The sequence below is a fragment of the Peromyscus eremicus genome, unplaced genomic scaffold (genome assembly GCF_949786415.1).
Source record: "Peromyscus eremicus unplaced genomic scaffold, PerEre_H2_v1 PerEre#2#unplaced_240, whole genome shotgun sequence".
Lineage (NCBI taxonomy): Eukaryota > Metazoa > Chordata > Mammalia > Rodentia > Cricetidae > Peromyscus > Peromyscus eremicus.
Window position 1 is genome coordinate 209,797 of NW_026734476.1, and position 26,017 is coordinate 235,813.

Below are 26,017 nucleotides of genomic sequence, written 5' to 3' on the forward strand. Positions count from 1 at the left end.
ATGATCATTGAAAACTTTACTGGGCATAGTATTCTGGGCTGGCATCTGTGATCCCTTAGTGTTTGCAAAAGGTCTGTCTAGGACCTTCTTGCTTTTAGACTCTCCTTTGAGAAGCTGGGTGTAATTCTGATAGGTCTTCCTTCATATGTTACTTGAACTTTTTCCTTTGCAGCTTGTAGCTGTAACCTTCATGTTACATAACAAACACAGAGTCAATTGCAGAGTTAAAAGCCCAAGAGGTCAGAGCAATAGCTAAGAGCTAAAAACCTTAACCTTCACTGCCGCTGTTGTCCTCCTTAGCGAGTGCCCTAAGGTAGCTGCTGTATGATTACCAGATAAATTAAGGGTGATTGTGTGAAAACAGGCTTTCTTTCTGTAAACTTAAATTCCAATCCTGAAACAATTTCACTGTTAATTTCTTCTGTCTGAATCTGAATTTCTCTACAATTCATTTTAACAGGTTTAACAGGTTTTTCTAAAGCTTTTATCCTGGCACTCAAATTGACTATCTTTTTAAATAGTAAAATAAGGATAAGGAAAGTAATAATGTGCATAATCCCATCAACATTAATCTTCTCATATAGTTGTTCCATTTGCAGACTGCCTAAAATTTTATCAAACAAAGCCAAATTTTCTACCAATGTACACATAAAACCCATTTTTTTTAATGTGGAAAAAAAATTTCTCTTTTAAATAGTTTTTTCCTTTAAAATATCTGATATCTTAATTGACTTACCAATCTGCATAGAACAGTAGAAATCCGAGGGAATTCCAAAACAGCTACCTAGCATCCAAGGTGTGAATCCAAAGACAGAGAGAGAGAGAGAGAGAGAGAGAGAGAGAGAGAGAGAGCACAAGAAAGCACAGCCCAGCCACAAGTTCTGGCTAAATGCTTAAATCTAGCCATGTGTTCCTGCTTGAGTCTCTTTAGCTCCAACCAGGTGTGCTGACATTTCAGCCAAAAGCAGCTCTATCTGCAGTTGAGTGTAGCTACTGCAATTAGCGGTAGTTCTGGCAGTCCTTAGTTTTTCATAGCACCGATGTAGCTACAGTCGGTCAGTCAGCCCTGGGGCCTAGGCCGAGCTTGCCCAAGCTGGGGAGTCGGGTAGTTGGCAGGCCGCCAAGATGCTACAACTGGCTATGTGTAACTCAGGTGTGAGCAGGGACCCAAAAGGCCACAGGCAAGTGGCTTCTTCATGAATTTGTACCACAAACACTGGGCACCAGATGTAGATGAACAGTCTTATTAAATAAGAAACATAGAGTCAAATGCAGAGTTAAAAGCTTAAGAGGTCAGAGCAGTAGCTGACAGCTGAGACTTAAAACAACCTTCTTACCCTTCTTGCTGCTACTGTCCTTCCCTTCAGAAAGAGACCTACTTCCTGTGTATCTGTCTTTTTATTGACTTTCTGTTCTGCCTTCTCATTGGTTGTAAACCCAACCACATGACCTTCTCATCACTGCCTGTCTATACAGACCTCCAGGTCTTCTATGGTTGGTATTGAGATTAAAGACATGTGTCTCCATGCTGGCTGTATCCTTGAACACACAGAGATCTGTCTGTCATGTGATCTGGATTAAGGGTGTCTGCCACCACTGCCCGGCTTCTGCTATGGCTTGCTATTAGCTCTGATCCCCAGGCAACTTTGTTTATTAAATACAAATAAAATCACTTTTCAGTACAAATAAAATATCACCATATTTCTCCTTTTCTATTTTAATATAAAGAAATTATTAAAGGACAAAAGTTTTAACTAATGTAAGAAAAACTATATACAATGTTATGACATTATGATTTTTTCCTGTTACATAAATTAATTTTAATTCATTTTACATTTGTTCAATATGTTAAATAAATATTTTATAAGCTTGTATTTTAAGATACTTTATATTTTTCATTAGTGAATTTTATTAGAATATTATAATTTTTTGCTATTACATAAATTAATTTTAAATCATTTTACATTTGTTCACTGTTAAATAAATATTTTATGTGTTTATGTTCTTTTCCTTATATGTTTTCAATGTTTACTTATATTTTATTCAATTTTTAAATTTTTAAAGATGATAATACAATCACATTCTTTCCTTTTCTATTTCCTTCCCTTCTATATCCTCTCTTCCTGGTTACCTTTCAAATTTATGATCTCTTTTCCTTAATTATCAGACACACACACACAACACACACACACACACACACACACACACCCATAAATATATAATTACAAAATTCCCAGTCTATTTAGTGTTTCTTGTATATGTATATGATTCAGAGCAACGACTTGATATTGGTAACCAGTTAAAAGGGTCATCCCTGGGGAAGACTAATTCTTTAGCAGTCCGTAGTTCTTTGTTTAGGGGTGAACTCTATGAGATTTCCCCCTTTCAAGTGAGCATATTGATTGGTATTGTCTTTATTCAGGTCTTGTTTAGGCAGTCATATTGCTGAAATATCATGCGTGAAGCTTCCCTTTGATTTCTGGTTCCTACAAACTTTCCTCTTCCTCTTAATAATGCTCCCTGAGCCTTAGGCAAAGGAGTTGATATATATATATATATATATATATATATATATATATATATATATATATATATATATATATATGTGTGTGTGTGTGTGTGTGTGTGTTTGTGTGTGTGTGTGTGTATCTTGGGGCTAGACACCCCACAATCACTTGTTCTCTGAATTTGAGTGGTTGTGATTTTGTGCAATGGTCTGTCTCTTTTGCAAAGAGAAGCTTTTTTTGGTGAGGGGTGAGAGCTACACTGATTTGTAGTAACTGGAATTCACTTAGGAATTGTACTGATTTAGTCAAGTAGTAGTACTGCATTCTCCTCTAGGATGCATGACCTCACTAGCCTCAGCTAATTTCCTAGCTTTCAAGCACCTGGCATGATTTCCCTGCTGTTGAGTGGTCCTAAGTCTAATTAGAGAGCTGTTGGTGAGGTTTCAGCAGCAGCGGTGGAACGTAGGTGTTGGAGAGTTCCAAGGACGAATTTTTAGACAATAACAGATTCTTGAACTGAGCCATGAGTATGGTTGGAAATTGAAAGTAAACAGGAAGGGAAGTACACATTTCTGTTCACAGAAGTCCAGTGGCTTCCACGAGATGAGATGTGGTCTGAAGGATGGTGTGACTACAAGCGACTTCCAGGAAATCAAGCGCAGGGATGGTATGACTACAAGCGACTTCCATGAAAACAAGCGCCTCCTTGTTGCCATCCCAGTGATGGCAACCATCGATTAATTAACGTGCCGAAGAGACCGCCTCTGGGAGACAAGAGATCATCTCTGCTAGCCAGACCCGATGAAGGAGGCTACAGTAGATACTACTGTCACTTGGATTACCAAAAAAGTGATGAGGGCCGCTGTTTTTCTCAGAATCCAAGAAGTGGCCCACCCTACAAAAGAGGCCCTTATGGCTCCCGATGGTCAAGAGATGAGTATGCCACAAGCTGACAGCCTCAGTACAGGGTCATGAGAAACGGCTTTAGAAGAAGACGTTTGTATTCTTCCCATTATTCAAGACAACGATCTCCCCATAAATGGGGCGCTCCTTTTTTGAGAGAATCACGTGTGGGCGGGAAGGACTCCCTACACAGCAGATTTGGCTCCAGTCTCAGCAGTAGAAGCAGGATGCGCTCCTTCCATCAGTCTCGACATCGATGTAAAGAGAGAGCCATCCAGTTTTTGAAAACAGCAAGAGATACTGTGCCTTCAGGTTCTTCATCCAAGGTGTTAAAACGCCCCAGCTGGCTGACTGAGAAGGAACAGGCTGATGCTGCAAGCAAGTGGGCTAATGAAAATCCCAAGAAGTCAGAAGAAAATCACTTGGCTGAAATGTCCGAGTTTGAGACGGGATCCAAGGCACCGTTATGTATCAACCAGACAGAAGAACCCGAGTCAAACACAACAGCTGGCCCAGAATTGTGTGAAGACAGCCAGCTTAGCAGTCGCTCAAAAGCGATTGCATCAAAAATCACGGAGATTGAGAAGGTTTACCGACAAGTCTGTGAAACTTTCGGGATGGCGGTGGAAAGGCTGGTTGAAAAGGATCGTTCGTTAGAAAAATCTATACAGTTTGCAATGAAGCAGAGTTTGCATGAAATAGGTGAGCAACATGTTGAAGAACTCAAGCATTTCATTATGGAGTATGATAATTCTACTCCAGATTTTGGAGGCCCTTTTGAGAAGAATTAGGGCTCAGTTCAAGCAAATTTTTAAAGCTTCTAGATTTTTCCCTTTGGACTTTTGAAATCCTTACTATTTTGTGATGAAGAGAAATACTTTATGATAACTGACCCCGTTGCTAGTATCAAATAAACATCTACAATAGTTTTTAAAGTCTCTTAATTAGAATGTTTTCCCTATGTGTAGAATCGTCTAATCCAACTTCATACATCTCCTCCCTTCCAAAAATAATGTTCAATTAATTTTTTAATGTTTGAAAAGGCAGTTCTGGAGAGCAGCTCTCTGTACTTAACTCATGATCAATGGTCTTCCATGGTGTGCTGGTCTCCGGGGTATAATTTGTAGTTAGAGATCATTCCAGGTCGCATCATAGGCATTGTTAGCATTTTGAGTTGAGTTTCACTTGTTGCCTGCTTTTTTTCTGCTTTGCAACTTTCAGTGGTGTCAAAATATGCTGTCTTAAGGAAGTAGAACTTAGCTGTCTTGCAATATTTGCTTTGAGAATAATTCTTCTTTTGTATAGGAAAGAAGCACTTAAAAAATCTCTAAAGGACACATTAAAACAAAACCTTCTTCTCAAGTCATTGAACTTAGTTTGTCTCTTCTATGAAGTGAGGCTCCTAACTGCTCTCTCTGAACAACATTATAGATAAGACCGATAGGAGGGGGTAACTTGAGACAAAGATGCATTTTAATTTGAAATTTCTCAGAAACTCTTCTGGTAGTGATAAAAAATTAGACTATACAACAACCTGGAGTTTTGTTTTAGGCCTGTTCTTTATTAAAGAGGGACCTGACAAGGAGCTCATGATTGGGATAAAATGATAGATTTTTTGGTTAGTTTCCGTGATCTTAGTTCTGTAGACTTAAAGAATCTCCCTCTTCACATGTGTTATCATAGAAACAAGGCAGAATAAGGCATCACACCACAGGGAATGTGCTCTAAAAAGGCAGTTCATGAGCTAGGAAACAAGGAGGACCCTTAGAGGGACACGTGGATCACCTTGGGAAGGAGAAACAGAGGATATCTACATGAGTAAACTGGGTGTGAGGGGGGCAGTGGGGGAAGGGTTTGGGGATTGAGAACATGGTTAACCTAGGGAACTTGGAGTCGGAGAGTAATGAAAGAGATGTCTGGATAGAGGGTGTCATTATGGGTCTAGGGAAAAACCTGGTGCTAGGGGAATTTCCAGGAATCCACAAGGATGACCCCAGAATAAACTACTAGCAATAGTGGAGAAGGTGCCTGAACTGGCGTAACCTGGTTATCAGATCGATAAATATCCTGTCATCATAGAGCCTTCATCCAGTAACTGATGGAAGCAGGTAAAGAAATCCACAACCAAGAAACAGGCCACAGGCCGAGCTCCAGGAGCCAGTTGAGAGAGGGAATAAGAATGAGGAAGACGGGGTCAGGATCATGATGGGGAAATCTACAGAGACAACTGGACCAAGTTCGTGGAAACTCACGAACTTTAGACCAACAGCTGTGGAGCCCTCATGGGACTATACTACCCTCTGCATGCGGGAGAAACTTGGTCTCTTTGAGGGGCCCCTGGCAGTGTGATCAGGATCTAACCCTGGTGCATGATCTGGCTTTCTGGATCCCATTACCTGTGGTGGAACACCTTGCTCACTCTTGACGCATGGTGGAGGAGCTTGGTCCTGACTCAACTGAATGTACCAGGCTTTCCTGTTCCCCCGTGGAAGGACTAACCCTTTTGGAGGAGGGCATGGGTCGTTGGGGGGAAAGGAGGGAGGAATTGGAGGAGCATTGAGAGGGTGATCTGTAGTTGGTATGTAAATTGAATTAAAAAAATTAAAAAATAAAGCCATTTCGATTACCCAGGATAAGGCCTGGTCCCATTGCCAGAGGATGGGATGAGGAGAACTTGCGAGGAAGCAGGAGAAGGGAAGGGAGGGAGAACTGGTGTTGGTAAATAAAATGAAAAAAAAAGTATATAAAAATTAAAATAAAAAAAGAAATGTGGCCGAAGACAGCAAGGCCAGAAGATGTCCCCTCACCTTGTAAGTGAGTCAGTGAACAAGCAAAGAGAAAATTAGGACATTCCACTCACTTCTTGATCCTTCCCAGCATAGCACTGAGCCAAAATATACAATTTGGGACAATAGATACATTAAAAATCATGGTTTTAATTACAACCCAATTTCATTATCTCCTTTTTTTGAGTCAAGGTTTTACAGTCTGGACCTAGCTAGATTGGAAACCATTGTGTAGACCAGGCTGGCCTCAGACTCACAGAAATCGCCCTGCCTCTGCCTCCTGCATGCTGGGATTAAACACATGTGCTACCATCCTCAGTATTCTGTTGGTTATGGCCAAGATGTAAGAGTTATGATGCATACTTATAGGCCTAGTTTTTTTCCTTTGGGCCCTCAGCTCACAATTTTAGAAATGACATGGAGACATACTATTAATTATGAAAAGCTCAGCCTATACCTTATGCTTGTCCCACTAGCTCCCATAACTTAACCCATTTATATCAATCTATGTTTTGCCTCATGACTTTTTACCTCTTTTCCGTATTGCAACTCCTGTTTCCTCTCCATGTGCCCTGGTGTCTATCACATGCCTAGATTCATCTCTCTTCCTCACTTTCTGCCCGGAAGTCCTGTCCAACCTCTTTCCACCTAGCTATTGGCCATTCAGCTCTTTATTAAAGATATCAGAAGGTGCCTTGACAAAGACACATCTTCACAGTGTACAAAACAATTATTCCACAGTACATACTTAATGATTTTTTGCCAAGCTGGTCTTTGTGGTACTTTGTTGTCACAGCTGGTTAGGTGTATTTGTTGTTTCCTTCCCTTGGCTGATTGAACAGCACCCAGTACTGTGAAAACTAGTCCTCAGGGTGCAGACTTTCAGGTCAGTTCTTGGATCCTTCCAATCCTGTGTCTGAAGCACATGGTATTTTCAGCAAGAGAGACTTACCTCCAACTTTTGTGAGATGGTCAAGGGCAATGTCAATACCCCATATTGTTTTGGGACTCTCAAACTCCCCTTACCAAAAACTCAGAAGAAAGTTTTTCATCCCTGTTACTAGAGATTTTGCTAGACAGTCTATGGCTTTTTGTAGAAACATTGACATCTGAGGTGGGGGAATTGTCATTTAAAGTACAGATGTACACACACACACACACACACACACACACACACACACACACAAGTAATTTTAGATAAATAATCATTGTCTTATTTAGGGTTTCTGTTGCTCTGATGAAGCACCATGACTCAAAAATGAGTTGAGGAGGAAAGGGTTTATTTGGCTTACATTCCATATCACTGTTCATCAGTCAGGACAGGAACCTGGAGGCAGGAGCTGATGCAAAGGCAATGAAGGAATACTTCTTACTAGCTTGCTCCCCATGGCTTACTCAGCCTGCTTTCGTATAGAACCCAGAACCAACAGCCCAGAGATTGTACCCCCCACAGTTTGCTGGGCCATACCCATCAATCACTAACTAAGAAAATGCCCTACAGGCTTGCCTACAGCCCAATCTTTTGGAGGCATTTTCTCAGTTGAGTCTCCCTCCACTCAGATGATGCTAGTTTGTGTAAAGTTGACACAAAACTAGCCAGCACAATTGCTGTGGCTTTTTTCAAGCAACCTTACTGTTATTTCCACCTCTTCCCCTCCATCCCCATTTGTATTGACTACCTTCTCTCCACTCCAATGAACATCGCCCCTGTTTTCACTATTTCCCCTCACATCATTTGTATATTGTTATTCTTCATTCTAGGGCTCCTTCCCATGCCCTCCCCTCTGTGTTACCACTTGACTTTCATAGTTTCTGAATTTACTCAGGTTTAATATTCACATCTGAAGATTTGGAGGTAGGAATCACAGAAGAATGGGAACATGTGCCATTTGACTTTCTGTGTCTGGGTTAATTCACTTAATACAATATTTTCTAGTTCCATCCCTTTGCCTCTAGATTTCATTTTCTTTACAGATGAATAGTATTCCACAGTGTATATGTACTGCATTTTCATTACCTCTTCATTAGTTGAAAGCTATTTAGGTTATTTCTCTTTCTTAGTCTATGTGAATAGAGTGGTAATGAACAAGACTGAGCAAGTATCTGGGGTAGGATGTCAAGAACTTTGGACACATGCCAAAGAACTTCATAGCTTGCTTATAAGGTATGAGTTTTCCTGCATATATACGCACACTACATGTATGTCATGCCCACGGAGATCAGAAGAGGTGTCAGTTCTTCTGGAACTGGAGATAAAGAATGTTGTGAGCCTCTAAGTAGGTTATGGGAATTGAAGCTTGGTCCTCTGCAAGAGAAAAATGCTATTAACCACTGAGACATGAACCATTTCTTTCTCTTTTTTCATTTTTCTTTATTAAGAAATTGTCTACTCACTCTACATACCACCCACAGATCCCACCTCCTTCCTTCTCCAACCACCAGCCCTCTCTTCCAAGCCACCCAACACCCCCACCTCTCCCAAATCAAGGTCTCCCATGTGGAGTCAGTAGATCCCAGCACACTAAGCCCGAGCAAGTCCAAGACCCTTCCCACTGCACCAAGGCTGCACAAGGCATCACACCACAGGCACCAGATTCCCAAAAGCCTGCCCAAATTTTTTTATGAGGCTACAGTTACCCTGATATCGAAAACACACAAAGATGCAACAAAGTAAGAAAATTACAGACCAATCTCCCTCATGAACATTGATGCAAAAATACTCAATGGAATACTGGCCAACCGAATTCAGGAACACATCAAAAAATTTATCCACCATGACCAAGTAGGCTTCATCCCAGGGATGCAAGGATGGTTGAACATATGAAAGTCTGTCAATGTAATACACCATATAAACAAACTGAAAGAAAACAACAGCATGATCATCTCATTAAATGCTGAGAAAGCCTTTGACAAAATCCAACACCCCTTTTTGATAAAAGTTTTAGAGAGTTCAGATATACAAGGAACATACCTAAACATAATAAAGGCAATTTACAGCAAGCCAACAGCTTGATGGAGAGAAACTCAAGAGAACTTCAAGTACTATATTGAATAAATATGGAGAGAGTGAACAGCATTGTCTTGTTCCTGCTTTTAGTAGAATCTCTTTGAACTTTTTGATGTTGGCTGTTTCCTTGCTGTAAATTATAAATTTACAGTAAATGTAGTATGTTCAACCATCCTTGCATGTCTTGGATGAAGCCTACTTGATTATGGTGGATACTTTTTTTTTAATGTGTTCTTGGATTTGGTTTGCCAATATTTTATTGAGTATTTTTGCATCAATGTTAATGAGGGAAATTGGTCTGTAATTCTCTTTCTTTGTTGAATGTTTGTTTGGCTTGGGAATCAGAGTAACTGTAGCTTCATAAAAGGAGTTTGGTAATGTCCCTTCTGTTTCTATTGTGTGGAATAATTTGCAGAGTGTTGGTATTAACTCTTCTTTAAAAATCTGGTAGAATTCTGTGTTGAAACCATCTTGTCCTGGGATTTTTTTGGTTGGGAGACTTTTAATGTCTGTTTCTATTTCCTTAGGGGTTATTGGTCTATTCAAATTGTTTATCTGGTCTTGATTTAACTTTGGTATGTGGTACCTGTCTAGAAAAATTGTCTGTTTCCAATTTTGAAAAGTACAGGTGTTAGAAGTATGACCTGATGCTTCTCTGGGTTTCCTCGTTGTCTGTTGTTATGTCTCCCTTTTCATTTCTGATTTTGTTAATTTGGATGCTCTCTCTCTCTCTCTGCCTTTTGGTTAGTTTGGATAAGGGCTTGTCTATCTTATGCATTTTCCCAAAGAACCAACTCTTTGTTTCATTGATTCTTTGGTTTGTTCTCTTTGTTTGTATTTCATTGACTCCAACTCTCAATTTGATTATTTCCTGGCATCTCTTCCTCCTGGGTGAGTTTGTTTCTTTTTGTTCTAGAGCTTATAGGTGTGCTATTTAGTCACTAGTGTGAGATTTCTCCAATTTCTTTATGTGGGCATCTAGTGCTATGAATTTTTCTCTTAGCACTGCTTTCATAGTGTCCCATAAGTTTGAGTATGTAGTACATTCATTTTCATTGAATTGTAGGAAGTCTTTAATTTCTTTCTTCATTTCTTCCTTTACCCATTGGTGATTCAGTTGAGCATTATTCAGTTCCCATGAGATTGTAGGCCTTCTGTAATTTTTGTTGTTGTTGAAATCTAACATTAAACCATGGTGGTCTGATAGACTGAAGGATGTTATTCTAACTTTTTTGTATCTATTGAGATTTGCTTTGTGACCGAGTATGTGGTTGACTTTAGAGAAAGTTCCATGGGGTGCTACGGATAAGGTATATTCTTTATTGTTATGGTGGGATATTCTGTGGATATCTATTAGGTCCATTTGAGTCATAACATCTGTTAGATCCCTTATTTCTCTGTTAAGTTTCAATGTGGCAGATCTGTCCAGTATTGAGAGTGGGATGTTGAAGTCTCCTACTACTAATGTGTGGAGTATGATGGGCGATTTAAGCTTTATTAATGTTTCTTGTACATATGTTGGTGCCCTTGTATTTGGGGCATAAATATTCAGATTTGAGACTTCATCTTGGTGGATCTTTCTTGTAATGAGTATGTAATGTCCTTCCCAATCTCTTTTGATTGATTTTAGTTTGAAGTCTATGTTGTTAACATTTAGGATAGCCACACCAGCTTGGTTCTTAAGTCCATTTGATTGGAAAGTCTTTTCCCAGCCTTTTACTCTGAGGTAGTGTGTTTCTTTGCAGTTGAGGTGTGTTTCTTGTATGCAGCAGAAGGATGGATCCTGTTTTCATATCCATTCTGTTAGCCTGTGTCTTTTTATGGGCAAATTGAGTCCATTGATAGTAAGAGATATTAATGACCAGTGGTTGTTAATTCCTGTTATTTTTTTTTGTTGGTGGTGTTTGTGTGTATGCATTTTCCTTATTTGAGATTTGCTGCTATTTATTGCCTTTTTGTTTTTTGTGGGAGCAGCTAAATTCCTTGGGTTGGAGTTTTCCTTCTAGTACTTTCTATAGGGCTGGATTTGTGGATAGGTATTGTTTAATCTGGTTTTATCATGGAATACTTTGCTTTTCTGTCTATGGTCATTCAAAACTTTACTGGGTATAGTATTCTGGGCTGGCATCTGTGATCCCTTAGTGTTTGCAAAAGGTCTGTCTAGGACCTTCTTGCTTTTAGACTCTCCTTTGAGAAGCTGGGTGTAATTCTGATAGGTCTTCCTTCATATGTTACTTGAACTTTTTCCTTTGCAGCTTGTAGATGTAACCATCGAGTTAAATAAGAAACACAGAGTCAATTGCAGATTTAAAAGCCCAAGAGGTCAGAGCAATAGCTAAGAGCTAAAAACCTTAACCTTCACTGCCGCTGCTGTCCTCCTTAGCGAGTGCCCTACTTCCTGTGTATCTGTCTTTATATACTTTTTTCTGTTCTGCCTTCTCATTGGTTGTAAACCCAACCACATGACCTTTTTGTGACTGCCCATCTATACAGGACTCCAGGTCTTCTATGGTTCGTATTGAGATTAATGGTGAGAGTCTCCATGCTGGCTGTATCCTTGAACACACAGAGATCTACCTAGCTCTGCCTCCCAAGTGCTGGGATTAAAGGCATGCACCACCACCACCAGGCTTCTGCTATGGCTTGCTATTAGCTCTGACCCCCAGGCAAATTTACTTATTAACATAGAAATAAAATCACATTTCAGTACAAATAAAATATCACCATATTTCCCCTTTTCTATTTTAATAAAACAGATATAATAATATAAGAAAACTATATACAAAAGTACAATAACTATATACCATATATACAAGCAATAGATACCTAAAAAATGTCTAGTGCATTTTTATTTGACAAATTCAGAGAAAATAATTCCATTATCTATCCTATTTTGGTAAGTGTAAAATGTACCTAATTCACTTTCTATCCTAACTAATCTTCAGTTATAACTAACTAAACTTCAACTCCCTCCGAGACCCAAGAAGGAAATAATATTAGCTAACAAAAATAAAAACAGGAAGTGCATGCAAGCAACTTCCAAAACATGTGAGTTGACAGTAACAGCCAGCTGCCTGGACAGTCACCTGAGGTTTCTCCACAGTGTTGGGACATCATCTTCAGCCTATAGGCTTAGCGTATCTGACAGACTCATTTGTGAACTAGGATGTACACAATGTCAACAGTTCGACCTCACATTTGGTGAGAGCAGTCAACATACCAGAAACACCTGAATTCCAATAGTGTCATGTCATGATTCAGGATTTTAAATTCTGGAGATTGTTGATGTTTTTTTAATTCAGCTGTCCATTCTTCTTGGCTATGTGTGTGTGTGACTTCATCTCAGCATCCCATTCTTCTCCACATCCCTCTATTAAATGCCAGTCTACCACTGAGAGGTGTGAGCTTAGTTACTCTTCAAATATAACTGTTTTGTGGGGGGGGGAGGGGAGGGGGCAGGAGGGGAGAGAACAAGGGAATCCATGGCGGATTTGTAGAATTAAATTATATTGTAAAATAAAATAAAAAAGAATAACTCTTTCAGCTGCTGTTCCACTGCACATCAGAAGCCATCAGCCCACTGCCTGTTCAGTTGTCTTTGGAGAAAAGGGCACTGTACCTTTTCCCGATTGCAAAGGCCACTTCAGGGATGGTGCCATATTATCCTGGCTTCAGAAGATGCCTTTTTTTAAAGCCACAACCACACTTGTCTTGGCAAGAATTGGTAGTCCTTTGTTTTGTGTCCTGTCTGTCCACTTTTTCCTATTTGTCAGCAGTTAATTTGAGGATACTTTGTTGTCCAGTGGCTAACTTTTGCCACGATGAAAGTTAACTCCATATGCAGTTTCTTCAATGCCCATGTTTTACCTGAAGTAGATTGGTACTGTCAGGAGCTGATATGTCTCATAGTCATAACAAAAAAGAAAAATTTTCTAAGTTATTAAAACACTTTAAAAGCCATATTCTGTAGCTCTCTGATGGGTTTGAAGAGGACCTATGTATCTAAAATATATCTGCTCAATCTTGAAAACATACCTAATATGACTACAAGTTCTATTGTAATGTCTAACTACTAACTTTCATTTCTTTATATCCTGATAGTTGGTAATAATGACATTCAAGGATCAGCAAATTGCATTACATTGTTAAATGAACAGTATAAGTACAATATCTTGAACAAGATTAGAAATTTACGTATATCATTCTCTAACAATATCAATCTAAATATATATAATTTGTATACAATAAAAAAATCCAATCCACTGTAAAGTATTTAAAACTAGTAACTGTCTTTTTTTTAAACGAGAACCTTAAATCTATTCTCCTTTGTTTAGCCCTTTTCCTAACCCTTAACAACAACTTGTAACCAACCCTCCTAAACAATGAAAATTATCCCAGACACAAAACTCATTAAAAGACCAAAAATCCACCTGCTCCACACCACCTCTTTGGGAATGTGGGCATTGTATTCTTAAAATTGATTCCTGCTGGGTGTGGGTGAATGTATCTTTGTTCTGAAAAGAAAAATTTTGGGTTAATTGTCAAATTCTAGGAAAGGTAGCTATTTCCTTTGTTGTCCAGTTTGAACATAATGCCAAAGTCAAGGACTTATCTCAAGTCCTATTTAAGTAGTCTTTGAAAGTGGATCATCTCAGCTAGCCCTCTCAAAACTGCTCTTAGCATTTTGTAGTGCAAAGCTGATCTGTAGATGATGTTTGTCAGCTTAGTGGTATTATTATTGTCCATGTGGAATTGTGGTTGCTGTGGGGCCCCATCTTCTTTCTGGAGACTTCAGTTGATGATAGGCCTGGCTGTGATTTCCTGCAAGAAAACTGATAAGAGACTCGAACACAAAGACATGTATAAGCAGCTAATTGAAGCCTTTTTTCTAGAATTAGTACTCTATATGACCATTAATGTCTTAACAAAGTTTAAAATGTACATATATACATAATATATATAAATTCTGTAAACTTTGATATAAAATTCATACTTTAAGAACAGTTTAAAAATCAGAATAGAATCAAAGAAGTTAGATTAGTAGTAATAGAATAGTCCCTTAATTAATTTGGTTTTTCTCCTGTCCCATAGCAGAAGATGGCTCTTTCTTCTGGCATGATACAGGGAGTTTGCATTTTCCTTTTAACAACCTGCTTGAGTTTAAAGAAGGAGAGAGCCATTCTCCAACTCCAAAGTCAGCTTTAAATTTTAATTGAACTGGGGTACAGGAAGACCAATAGTGTTAAATTTCTTTAGAGAAGAGCAGAAACAAACATTTAGGAAGACTTATAAAATTTTATAAATGATATACCAATAGGCCATTTTACTCTTTTTCTTGGGACAGATGATTTGTCCTTTTTCTTCAGATGTCTCATTTGTCCAGTGTTCTTCAGATTCCTTAGCCTTCATTCTCCTAAAAGACAAAAACAAAAACCTCTCCCCAAGACTAATTTAGGGCAGGTTCCCTTTCGAGAAGTTATTGTCTGATTAAGTGAAAAAGTATGTGTTAAAGATGTAAGTTAGTTTAAATTGTATAGTCATGTTGGTTGATGAACTATCACCTCCTCTAAGAGGTCTCCCTTGTTCAAATCAAACCTTTATCAATTTTGATGGTAACCACTGCTTATCTTCTCCTGTAGAAACAAAAGCAAAACCTCGTCCTCAACAGAACACATATTCTGGTTTCCATTCTGAGGTCAGCATATCCTTAAAGTATATAGGCTGATTTAATTCTGTAGTTTTTTCTGTTATGCAATGCCTCCCTGCAGCTGTTGTTCCTTTCTCATTAGGACTGAGAAAATTCAAAGTTAATAGAGCATTATGCAGTCTATTTCTGGAGGTTTTTGTTACTTCTTTCTGTTTTTTTAGTATATCCTTTAGAGTTCTGTTTGATATTTCTATAACTGCTTGGCCTGTAGGATTATGTGGTATACCTGTAATATGCTTTATATTGTAATAAGCAAAAAACTGTTTCATTTTAACATTGACATAGGCTGGAGCATTGTCAGTTTTAATTTGGGCAGGTATACCCATGATGGCCATAACTTCTAGTAAATGATTGATTACAGAATCAGCTTTTTCAGATCTCAAAGCAGTTGCCCATTGAAATCCTGAATAAGTATCAATGGTATGGTGTACATATTTTAATTTTCCAAATTCTGAAAAGTGAAACACATCCATCTGCCAGATTTCATTCCTTTGAGTACCCTTTGGGTTACATTGTTCTGGAAATGGTGTCTGTTTGTAAAAGGAAAATGTAGGACATTTCCTTATAATTTCCTTGGCTTGTTGCCAGGTAATGGAAAAATCCTTTTTTAAACCTTTACTATTGACATGATGTTTTTTATGAAATTCTGAGGCCTCCAGCACATTTCCTATCAATAATTTATCAATCTTATCATTGCCTTGTGCTAGAGTGCCTGGCAGACCAGTATGGGATAGGATTTGAGTTATATATAAAGGATGACTCCTTTTCCTGATTCTATCTTGTAATTGAATATATATTGAAGTTAGTTCTGAAGCACCAGGGATAAATTCTGCAGTCTCAATAGGTAATACCACTCTTTCAGCATACTGAGAGTCAGTAACTATGTTGAGAGGTTTTGAAAAATCCATTAATACCAACAGAATAGCATACAATTCCGATTTTTGAACTGAATTATAAGGACTTTGAACCACTTTACTTAAATTTTCTGATTTGTAACCTGCCTTTCCTTGTTTGTTGGCATCTGTATAAAATGTATGAATTCCATATATGGGTATTTTCCATACAATTCAAGGCAAAATCCAATCATCTCTCTTTATTTGATTAATTCTATCGCGTTTTGGATATTTGCTATTAATTTCTCCCAAAAAATTACTGCAAGCTCTTTGCCAAGGTTCACTTTCTGTCCATAATTTTTCAATATCCTCCTTAGTTAAAGTTAGGATAATTTCTACTCAGTCTATTCCTGCTAATGGATGAAGTCTCAATTTTCCTTTCCAAATCAAGTCAGAGATTTTTTTCCACATAAGTTTTTAATTTTTTATTTGGTTTGTTTGGGAAAAATATCCATTCCAACATAATATCTTCCCTCTGCATTAATATTCCTGTAGGAGAATGCCTAGAGGTTAAAATAACCAAAATGCAATCCAGCTTTGGATCAATATGATATACATGCCCTTCATGTACTTTCTTTTCTACCAAGGCCAGTTCTTTCTCAGCCTCAGGTGATAATTCTCTTGGACTACTTAAGTCCTTGTCACCTTCTAAGGTTTTGAACAAATTATTCAGTTCATCATTTTTTACCCCAACAATATTTCATAGATGAGAAATGTCTCCAAATAATCTTTGAAAGTCATTAAGAGTCTGTAGTCGATCTCTCCTAATTTGCACCTTTTGGGGTCTAATTTTTTTGTAGACCTATTTTATATCCTAAATAATTAATAGAATCTCCTCTTTGCATCTTTTCAGGAGCAATTTGTAATACCCAGTAAGGCGAAATTTTCTTTTCCTCTTCAAACATTCTTTCTAAAGTATCTGCATATGAGTCAGCTAGTAAAATATCATCCATATAATGATAAATTAGAGATTTAGGAAATTTTTTACGTGTCACTTCCAAAGGCTGTTGTATAAAATATTGGCACAGGGTTGGGGTATTTAACATTCCCTGTGGGAGGACTCTCCATTGAAACCTCTTAACTGGTTGAGGATTATTGTAAGTAGGCACCATGAAGGTAAATCTTTCTCTGTCTTTTTCTTGTAAGGGTATTGAAAAAAAAACAGTCTTTTAAATCAATTACTATGAGAGGCCATCCTTTTGGTAACAGAGTAGGCAAAGGAGTTCCAAGTTGTAGAGAGCCCACTGGCTGAATTACTTTGTTAAATGTTCTAAGGTCTGTTACCATTCTCCATTTACCAGATTTCTTTTTAATATTAATTTTTAATTATTTTAATATTAATATAATAGTTTAATATTATTATGATAATTATAATAATTAAAAATATATTAATTTTAATACTAATATGATAATTAATATGATAATTTAATTTAATGTAATATAATTAAGAATATTTTAATTCTCCTGTATTTTAATAACAAATACAGGAGAATTCCAAGGGCTGGTTGATTTTTCAATATGCTGAGCATGTAAGTGTTCTTCTACCAGCTCTTGTAAAGCCTTCAGTTTCTCTGTTGTTAAAGGCCATTGATGAACCCATACAGGCTTGTCTGTTAATCATTTTAAAGGTAGAGCTGTTGGTGTCTTTGGAAGCTTTTATCCTGGCACTCAAATTGACTATCTTTTTAAATAGTAAAATAAGGATAAGGAAAGTAATAATGTGCATAATCCCATCAACATTAATCTGCTCATATAGTTGTTCCATTTTCAGACTGCCTAAAATTTTATCAAACAAAGCCCAATTTTCTACCAATGTACACATAAAACCCATTTTTTTTAATGTGGAAAAAATTTTCTCTTTTAAATAGTTTTTTCCTTTAAAATATCTGATACCTTAATTGACTTACCAAGTCTGCATAGAACAGTAGAAATCTGAGGGAATTTCAAAACAGCTACCTAGTGTCCGAGGTGTGATTCCAGAGAGAGAAAGAGAGAGAGAGAACAAGAAAGCATAGCCAAGAGTTCTGTCTAAATGCTTATATCTAGTCATGTGTTCCCGCTTGAGTCTAGTCGAGCCTGGGCTCAGGCTTCCTTAAGCTCCGACCAGGTGCTTTGACATTTCAGCCAACAGCAGCTCTATCTGCAGTTGCGTGTAGCTACTGCAATTAGCGGTAGTTCTGGCAGGCCTGAGTTTTTCATAGCACTGGTGTAGCTACATTCAGTTGGTCAGCCCTGGGGCCTAGGCCGAGCTGTCCCCAGCTAGGGAGTCAGTCAGCTGGCAGGCCGCCAAGCTGCCACAACTGGCTATGTGTAACTCAGGTGTGAGCGGGGGCCCGAAAGGCCACAGGCAAGTGGCTTTTTCATGAATTTGTACCACGAACACTGGGCACCAGATGTAGATGAACAGTCTTATTTAATAAGAAACATAGAGTCAAATGCAGAGTTAAAAGCTTAAGAGGTCAGAGCAGTAGCTGAGAGCTGAGACTTAAAACCACCTTCTTACCCTTCCTGCTGCTACTGTCCTTCCCCTCAGAAAGAGACCTACTTCCTGTGTATCTGTTTTTTTATTGACTTTCTGTTCTGCCTTCTCATTGGTTGTAAACCCAACCATATGACCTCCTCTTCACTGCCTGTCTATACAGATCTCCAAGACTTCTATGGTTGGTATTGAGATTAAAGACATGTGTCTCCATGCTGCCTGTGTCCTTGAACACACAGAGATCTGTCTGTCATGTGATCTGGATTAAAGGTGTTTACCCCCACTTCCAGGCTTCTGCTATGGCTTGCTATTAGCTCTTACCCCCAGGCAACTTTATTTATTAACATAAAAATAAAATCACATTTCAGTACAAATAAAATATCACCACAGGTGTAACTATGGAATATTAAATGCATGGTTTTAGCTGATGAGAGAAGAGTACATCAGCCCAGAGTGAGAGGAAACGGCCCCCAGCTGAAGAAACACAGAAAATTTGTATGTGGGAGAAATAATCTGTAGTCAGGTTTTAATTCTTCTAGTCCTTCTTGGCTTGTGAGTGCTGGTGAGTTTCGATCTCCTGAAGTTTATAATAACCTTCTTAAAAAGTCAAAATCTTTAGACATATTAGCAATATGATAACAGTGGTGAATTTTGTCAAAGCAAAATTATGAATCCTTGGAGTCTCAACAAAACAGCAGGATAGCCAGAGAATGGAATCTGAAATGTGTCATTTACATATATCAAATTTTGTTTACTATTTGATCAAAATTAATAAAATATATTTAGGCCAGAATTATTATTATTTTTTTAGTAGTATTTTTTTATTTTTATTTTGCAATACAATTCAGTTCTACATATCAGCCACGGATTCCCTTGTTCTCCCCCTCCCACCCCCCTCACCTTCCCCCAGCCCGCCCCCATTCCCATCTCCTCCAGGGCAAAGCCTTCCGTGCAGACTGAGATCAACCTGGTAAACTCAGTCCAGGTAAGTCCAGTCCCATCCTCCCAGGCCGAGCCAAGTGATCCTGCATAGGCCCTAGGTTTCAAACAGCCGACTCATGCAATGAGCACAGGCTCTGGTCCCACTGCCTGGATGCCTTCCAAACAGACCAAGCCAATCAACTGTCTCACCCACTCAGAGGACCTGATCCAGTTGGGGACCCCTCAGCCATTGGTTCATATTTCATGTGTTTTCATTCATTTGGCTATTTGTCCCTGTGCTTTATCCAACCTTGGTCTCAACAATTCTCGCTCATATAAACCCTCCTCATTCTTCCTAATTGGATTCCCAGAGATCCACCCGGGGCCTAGCCATGGATCTCTGCATCCAGATCCCTCAGTAGTTGGATGAGGTTTCTAGCATGACAATTAGGGTGTTTGGCCATCCCATCACCAGAGTAGGTCAGTTCAGGCTGTATCTCAACCATTGCCAGCAGTCTGTTGTGGGGGTATCTTTGTGGATTTCTGTGGGCCTCTCTAGCACTTTGCTTCTTCCTATTCTCATGTGGTCTTCTCTTACCGTGGTCTCCTATTCCTTGTTCTCCCTCTCTGTTGTTGATCCAGCTGGGATCTCCTGCTCCCCCAAGCTCTCTTTCCCTCGACCCTCGCCCTTCACTAACCCCACTCATGTCCAGGCTGTTCATGTAGATCTCATTCCATATCTCTGTCATTGGGTGATCCCTTTGTCTTTCTTGGGGTCCTGTTTTCCAGGTAGCCCCGTTGTGATGTGAGTAGCAGTCTAGTCATCCTTGCAGAATTATTATTTCTAATCATATTTTTATAAGTTTTGATATCAGTGATGAACAGTTCATCAGAAGGATCTGGAATTGTATCACTTTATTCCTAAAGTCAAATCCCAATATTTAAGAATCTAGAGGTAAGTAACAGCCTGTATTCAGACTAAGAGCTTTAGAGCACCTTTGTCCTGCAGCGGCCTGCTCATATGGTGTGACCAGGCAATTCAGGATCCATAAGGCAAGTCAGTGTCCTGTGGAAATATGTAAGCATATCTTCTTCCTGATACTATGAAAAAATCCGGACCTTTCCAATTACTAGGGAGAAAGTCCTAGAGACTTAGCTGTACCTTTGTGGAGAAATGACTGAGGAAAGAACTCATATAGTCTTCAGAATGTATTGATTACAAACAGAGCATGAGAAGTAATACACAGATAGCTTGAACATAAAATCAGGTTATAATTCAAAAGTCTAGAGTTATTTTAAACAGTAAAATATTTTCTCTGTAGAAAATAGTAAAAATGATAACATTTCCCAATAAGCCCATTTAAGCCAATTAATAGCTGAATTATACATATAAATATTGATTAGATTCTGGGATACAGAAGAAACCTATCTTCATCTGTTCAGAGAGCTATGTTTTATTTAAGTTGTGTAAGTGAGATTCCTATTCATCTTCCCCTTCACTATTTGATTTATGGCAGACATTTTTCTATAGGCTAATCCATAATCTAAAAAGATTTTAGCCTCCCCTCCTGAAAGTATGGCCAGCATTTTCTTTCATCAGCATGATACAGTACAAATTCTCATCCTAATAGTGAAATATTTTACTAAACCTTGCCCAGTCATTGGGCAAAACCAAAACTTATTATAAGCCACAGTCATCCTAGGGTTCCCCCTGCTAAGCAGCCTCCCTGGATCTGTGGGTTGCAGATGATTTAAGATATGGGGAGATGGATATTTAAGATCTCCGTTTTGGAATAAGGACATTTTGCTTTTTAAAGTATGATGAGATCCTTCCATCATATCTTGACCTGGCAGGTAATAAGGAATGCCTGTAGTGGGAGATATGAAAAGTTGAACACCAGTTCTTAAGAGCTTTTGAAGTATATGTAAGGCCGTTGTCCATTTATGAGCACTAGGCATTCCTAAAATTGAAAAGCAGTGATACAAATGTTGTATTACTTCTCATTTCATAGCCATTAAATCATAAGGACATCGGCCTCCTGGGTAAGCTCCCATAGGGAGAAAATTTGTAGTTCTTGGACAGACATATGAAAAAGTGCCAGTATATCCTGTAGAGTTATCTTCCAATCTATGTGCTCATGAATTTCATAGTTAAATATAATATAATATCACCTGTGCAATAAATGTATTGTAATATATGTACATAAATATATATATATACATATATATGTATACACACATGTATATATATATATTATTGGGTTGGGTGACTTTGAGGAAACTATAATTGACAGTTAGTTCTGATTGTTAATCTGTACATATAATGAGGAACTCTGCCTAATAAAACGAATTCTGGATAAACAGAATTTGTATCTCCTGCACTGTATGTCAGCTTTGGCCTCCATTGTGGCAGGGAGAGATGGCAAGTGAAAAATAAAATGCTGACAATCTTTAGGGTGAGGAGGTATGGTAAAGGAGCAATCTTGTAAGTCTATAACAATTACTATTTTGATTTCTAGGGATGGCCGTGGGAGATGTCAAGTCAGTTTGTGAGATTACCCTTGGCTTCAATAAATTTTATTTAATTTCTTAAGGTCTTTTATTTTTTTTTTTTTTTTGGTTTTTCAAGACAGGGTTTCTCTGTGTAGCTTTGCGCCTTTCCTAGAACTCACTTTGGAGACCAGGCTGGCCTTGAACTCACAGAGTGCCACCTGCCTCTGCCTCCCGAGTGCTGGGATTAAAAATATGAGCCACCACTGCCTGGCTTCTTAAGGTCTTATAACAGTCTATAAGCCTGATTTTTTAAAAAATAACTAATATTTGGGTGATTTAAGGGCATTGTTATTTAAATGAGGGCAGCTGTAACCATGCAGTTTAGAAGGTTTCCAGCTTAAGTTAGCACTTAGATTCCAGTGAGTTGTAGCAAAAAGAAAAAAAAAAGCTGTTTGTAGGACAGGATGGGGAAATCCAGTAGGATGAAAAGGGTCCCATGAGCAGGCAAAAGAGTCAGAGACACTCTCCCTCACACTCACACTGTTAGAAGTACAACAAAAACCCCAAGCTAAACACCTACAGCATGTATGCAGAGAACCTAGCACAGACCCATGCAGGCTCTGTGATTGCTGCTTCCATCTCTGTAAACTCCTGTGAGCCCTGCTCATTTGATCCAGTGGGCCTTGCTCTCCTGGTGTTCTTGACTCCATTGGTTCCTACAGTCCTTCCTCCCCTCTTCTGTGGGGTTCGCTGAGCTCCCCCTAATGTTTGTCATTGGACCTCTTTATCTGTTCCTATCAGCTGCTGGAAAATGCCTCTCTGATGATGACTGGGCAAGGCATCGATCTATGAGTATAACAGAATATCACTAGGAATCATTCCATTGACTTTATTTTAGACCAATAGTGTTTGGTTCAATGCTAGGTCTCTGAACCATCCAGCTTAGAGATCCTGGCCATCTAGGAAGTGTCTGGCATGGCCTCCCTCCTGTGTCTTGGGCCTCCAGTTAGACACTCCCACTGGATCTCTTTTCATTCTTCTGCATGCAGATATCCAGTATGACCAGCACCACTTGTTGAAGATGTTTTCTTTTTCCAGTGTATATTTCTGGCTTATTTATTAAAAAGCAGGTGTCCACAGGTATATGGATTTATGTTTGGGTTTTCAATTCAATTCCATAGACTAACATGTCTGATTTTATGCTTATACCATGTGGTTTTTATTCCTATGTCTCTGTAGTACAGCTTAAAATCAGGGATGGTGATAGCCCTGGAAGTTCTTTTATGCTATCAGGATTTTTAGCTAGTCTGGCTTTTCTGTTCTCATACGAAATTGATTATTGTCTTTTCAAGGTCTGTAAATTATGGTGTTGGAATTTTTTTTTATGAGACAGGGTTTCTCTGTGTAGTTTTGGTGCCTGTTCTGCATCTTAATCTGTAGACTAGGCTGACCTCAAACTCACAGAGATATGCCTGGCTCTGCCTTCCAAATGTTGGGATTAAAGGCATGTGCCACCACCACCCGGCTTGGTATTGGAATTTTGATGGGGATTGCATTGAACCTGTAGATTGCTTTTGGTGGGATGGCCATTTTTACTGCCTTAATTCTACCAATTCATGACCATGGGAGATCTTCCCATCATCTGATACCTTGCTCAATTTCTTTTTTTAAAGGCTTGATATTTTTATCGTGCTAGTCTTTCACTTGCTTGGTTAGTATCACTCCAATATGTTTTACATTGTTTGTGGCTATTCTGAAGCTTGTTGTTTCCTTGATTTCTTTCTCAATCAGTTTGTCAGCTGTAAATAGGAGGGCTACTAATTATTTTCATTAATTTTGTATTATACACATTGCTGAAGGTGATTATCAGCTGTGGGAGTTCCCTGGTAGAATTTTTGGGTTGCTTGAGTATACTATCATATCATCTGGAAATAATACTTTGACTTCTGCATTTCCTATTTGTATACCCTTCATCTCCTTTAGCTGTTTTATTGTTATAACAAGAACTTCAAGTAATATATTGAATAGATATAGAGTGGACGACCTTGTGTGTTCCTGGTTTTATTGGGGTTACTTTGAGTTTCTCTGTATTGGACTTGATGTTGGCTAGACACATAGCACTAAATGTCCATATAAAAAATTTGGAGAATTCTCACACTAGTGACTTAACAGCACACCTATAAGCTCTAGAAGAAAAAGAAGCAAAGTCACCCAGGAGGAATAGATGCCAGGAAATAATCAAATTGAGAGCTGAAATCAATAAAATAGAAACAAAGAGAACAAATGAAACAAAGAGTTGGTTCTTTGAGAAAATCAACAAGATACACAAGCCCTTATCCAAACTAACCAAAAGGTAGAGAGAGAGAGCATCCAAATTATCAAAATGAGAAATGAAAAGGGAAACATAAAAACAGACGAGGAAATCCAGAGAATCATCAGGTCATACTTCAAACACCTGTACTCCACAAAAATGGAAAATCTAAAAGAAATGGACAATTTTCTAGATAGGTACCACATACCAAAGTTAAATCAAGACCAGATAAACTATTTAAATAAACCAATAACCCCTAAGGAAATAGAAAGTCATTAAAAGTCTCCCAACCAAAAAAAGCCCAAGACAAGATGGTTTCAATGCAGAATTCTGCCAAATTTTCAAAGAAGAGTTAATACCAATACTCTGCAAAGAATTCCATACAATAGAAACAGAAGGATCATTACCAAACTCCTTTTAGGAGGCTACAGTTACTCTGATTCCCAAGCCAAACATAGATGTAACAAAGAAAGAGAATTACAGACCAATCTCCCTCATGAACATTGATGCAAAAATACTCAATAAAATATTGGCAAACCGAATCTAAGAACACATAAAAAAATTATCCACTATGATCAAGTAGGCATCATCCCAGGAATGCAAGCATGGTCCAACATACTGATGTCTGTCAAAGTAATACACCATATAAACAAACTGAAAGAAAAAATATCACATAATCATCTCATTAGATGCTGAAAAGACCTTTGACAAAATCCAACACCACTTCATGATAAAGTTCTTGGAGCGATCAGGAATACAAGGGACATACCTAAGCATAATAAAGGCCGCCAACAGCCAATATCAAAAAACTCAAAGTGATTTCACTAAAAGCAAGAACAAGACAAGGATGTCCACTCTCCACATATTTATTCAATATAGTAATTGAAGTTCTAGCTCGAGCAATAATCAATCAATTCTCCCCAGTGCTCTCAGAGAACCAGTATATATACCCACACAGTAATTCTTTGGCAAAGCAACGCAAGGCTTGAGGTTTTCAGGGTCACAGAGAGAGGAGATAAGGATCCACACATAAAGCAATAATTGTCAGCTTCCAATTACAACCCAAAATGGGAGTGGCTAAAGGGGAGTTCTCTGGTAGTGTCAACTAAAGGCTAAGATCAATTAGGGAATTTGTGTGCTCAAACTATAATCTAGAAATGGCTAGGTAGAATGTTAGTGGTCAACAAGTCACAAGAAATTAAACTGTCTTTGGTGCCACTTTTCCAGCTCGTCCCAGCTGCAGCTGCTTTCTGATAGGAAGAGGGACATATGCTAGGTGGCTAAGCAACCTATGTCAGAGCATGTAGTATTTGGTTAGTAAAAGCACTTTCACTCAGAGTAATTGCTGAGGAGAAAATCTAGGAATAGCACCTGGTTGAGGAGGAATTCAAACTTATTTTGCACAAAAAAAAGATTGGCACCTATCTCCTCTCTTGCCTTGCAGGCAATCTCCTTGGGTGAGTGGGAAGTAACTGCCTTAACTCAGTAACTAACAAATGGCTAAAACATCATCCCAGGAATGTGAGAAGTAAATCTCTTAAATTAGGGTCTTGTGTAAGTAACCTGGGGTGAAGGTAAGGTGTTTAGGATTTAATTGTTAGTGGTTCTTTTCTCTATCTGTGAGTGAGAGGAGCTAATGTTTATTTCTCTGCATTTGTCTTTGGAAAAAGGAACCTTTGCTGAAATACTTTTGTCCAGAAAATGGCCCTGGCCAGATATATAGTAATGAAAATAAACACAGCTGGGGACAGTTATCCAATTACCCCAAATATATAGGGAAATTTGTGTCCAAGATTGAGATGCAATCATGAGATTACATGTACACATAACATGGAGATGCACGGTAAATGGGGAGAATCACAGCTGTTATTGCCCAAGAAGTTTTTAACAAGTGACAGCTAATTCATTCAAAAGGCAGGAATTTCATAATGCATTGAGTGATGGTTTCCTGTAACAGAACCCTTAGTTCTGATAGGTTGACCTTCTCAACTCTACTTGTCAATGCTGTAT

At 38.5% G+C, this 26,017-nt stretch overlaps 1 protein-coding gene across 1 annotated transcript; it reads left to right on the forward strand.

The window, feature by feature from the left end:
- Nucleotides 1–3,323: 3,323 nt before the first annotated feature.
- LOC131901721 (periphilin-1-like) lies at nt 3,324–4,297 on the forward strand. Its single transcript, XM_059252814.1, has one exon. It carries the CDS (start codon nt 3,479–3,481, stop codon nt 4,199–4,201), a length of 723 nt encoding a protein of 240 aa, XP_059108797.1. The 5' UTR covers nt 3,324–3,478; the 3' UTR covers nt 4,202–4,297.
- Nucleotides 4,298–26,017: the final 21,720 nt, after the last annotated feature.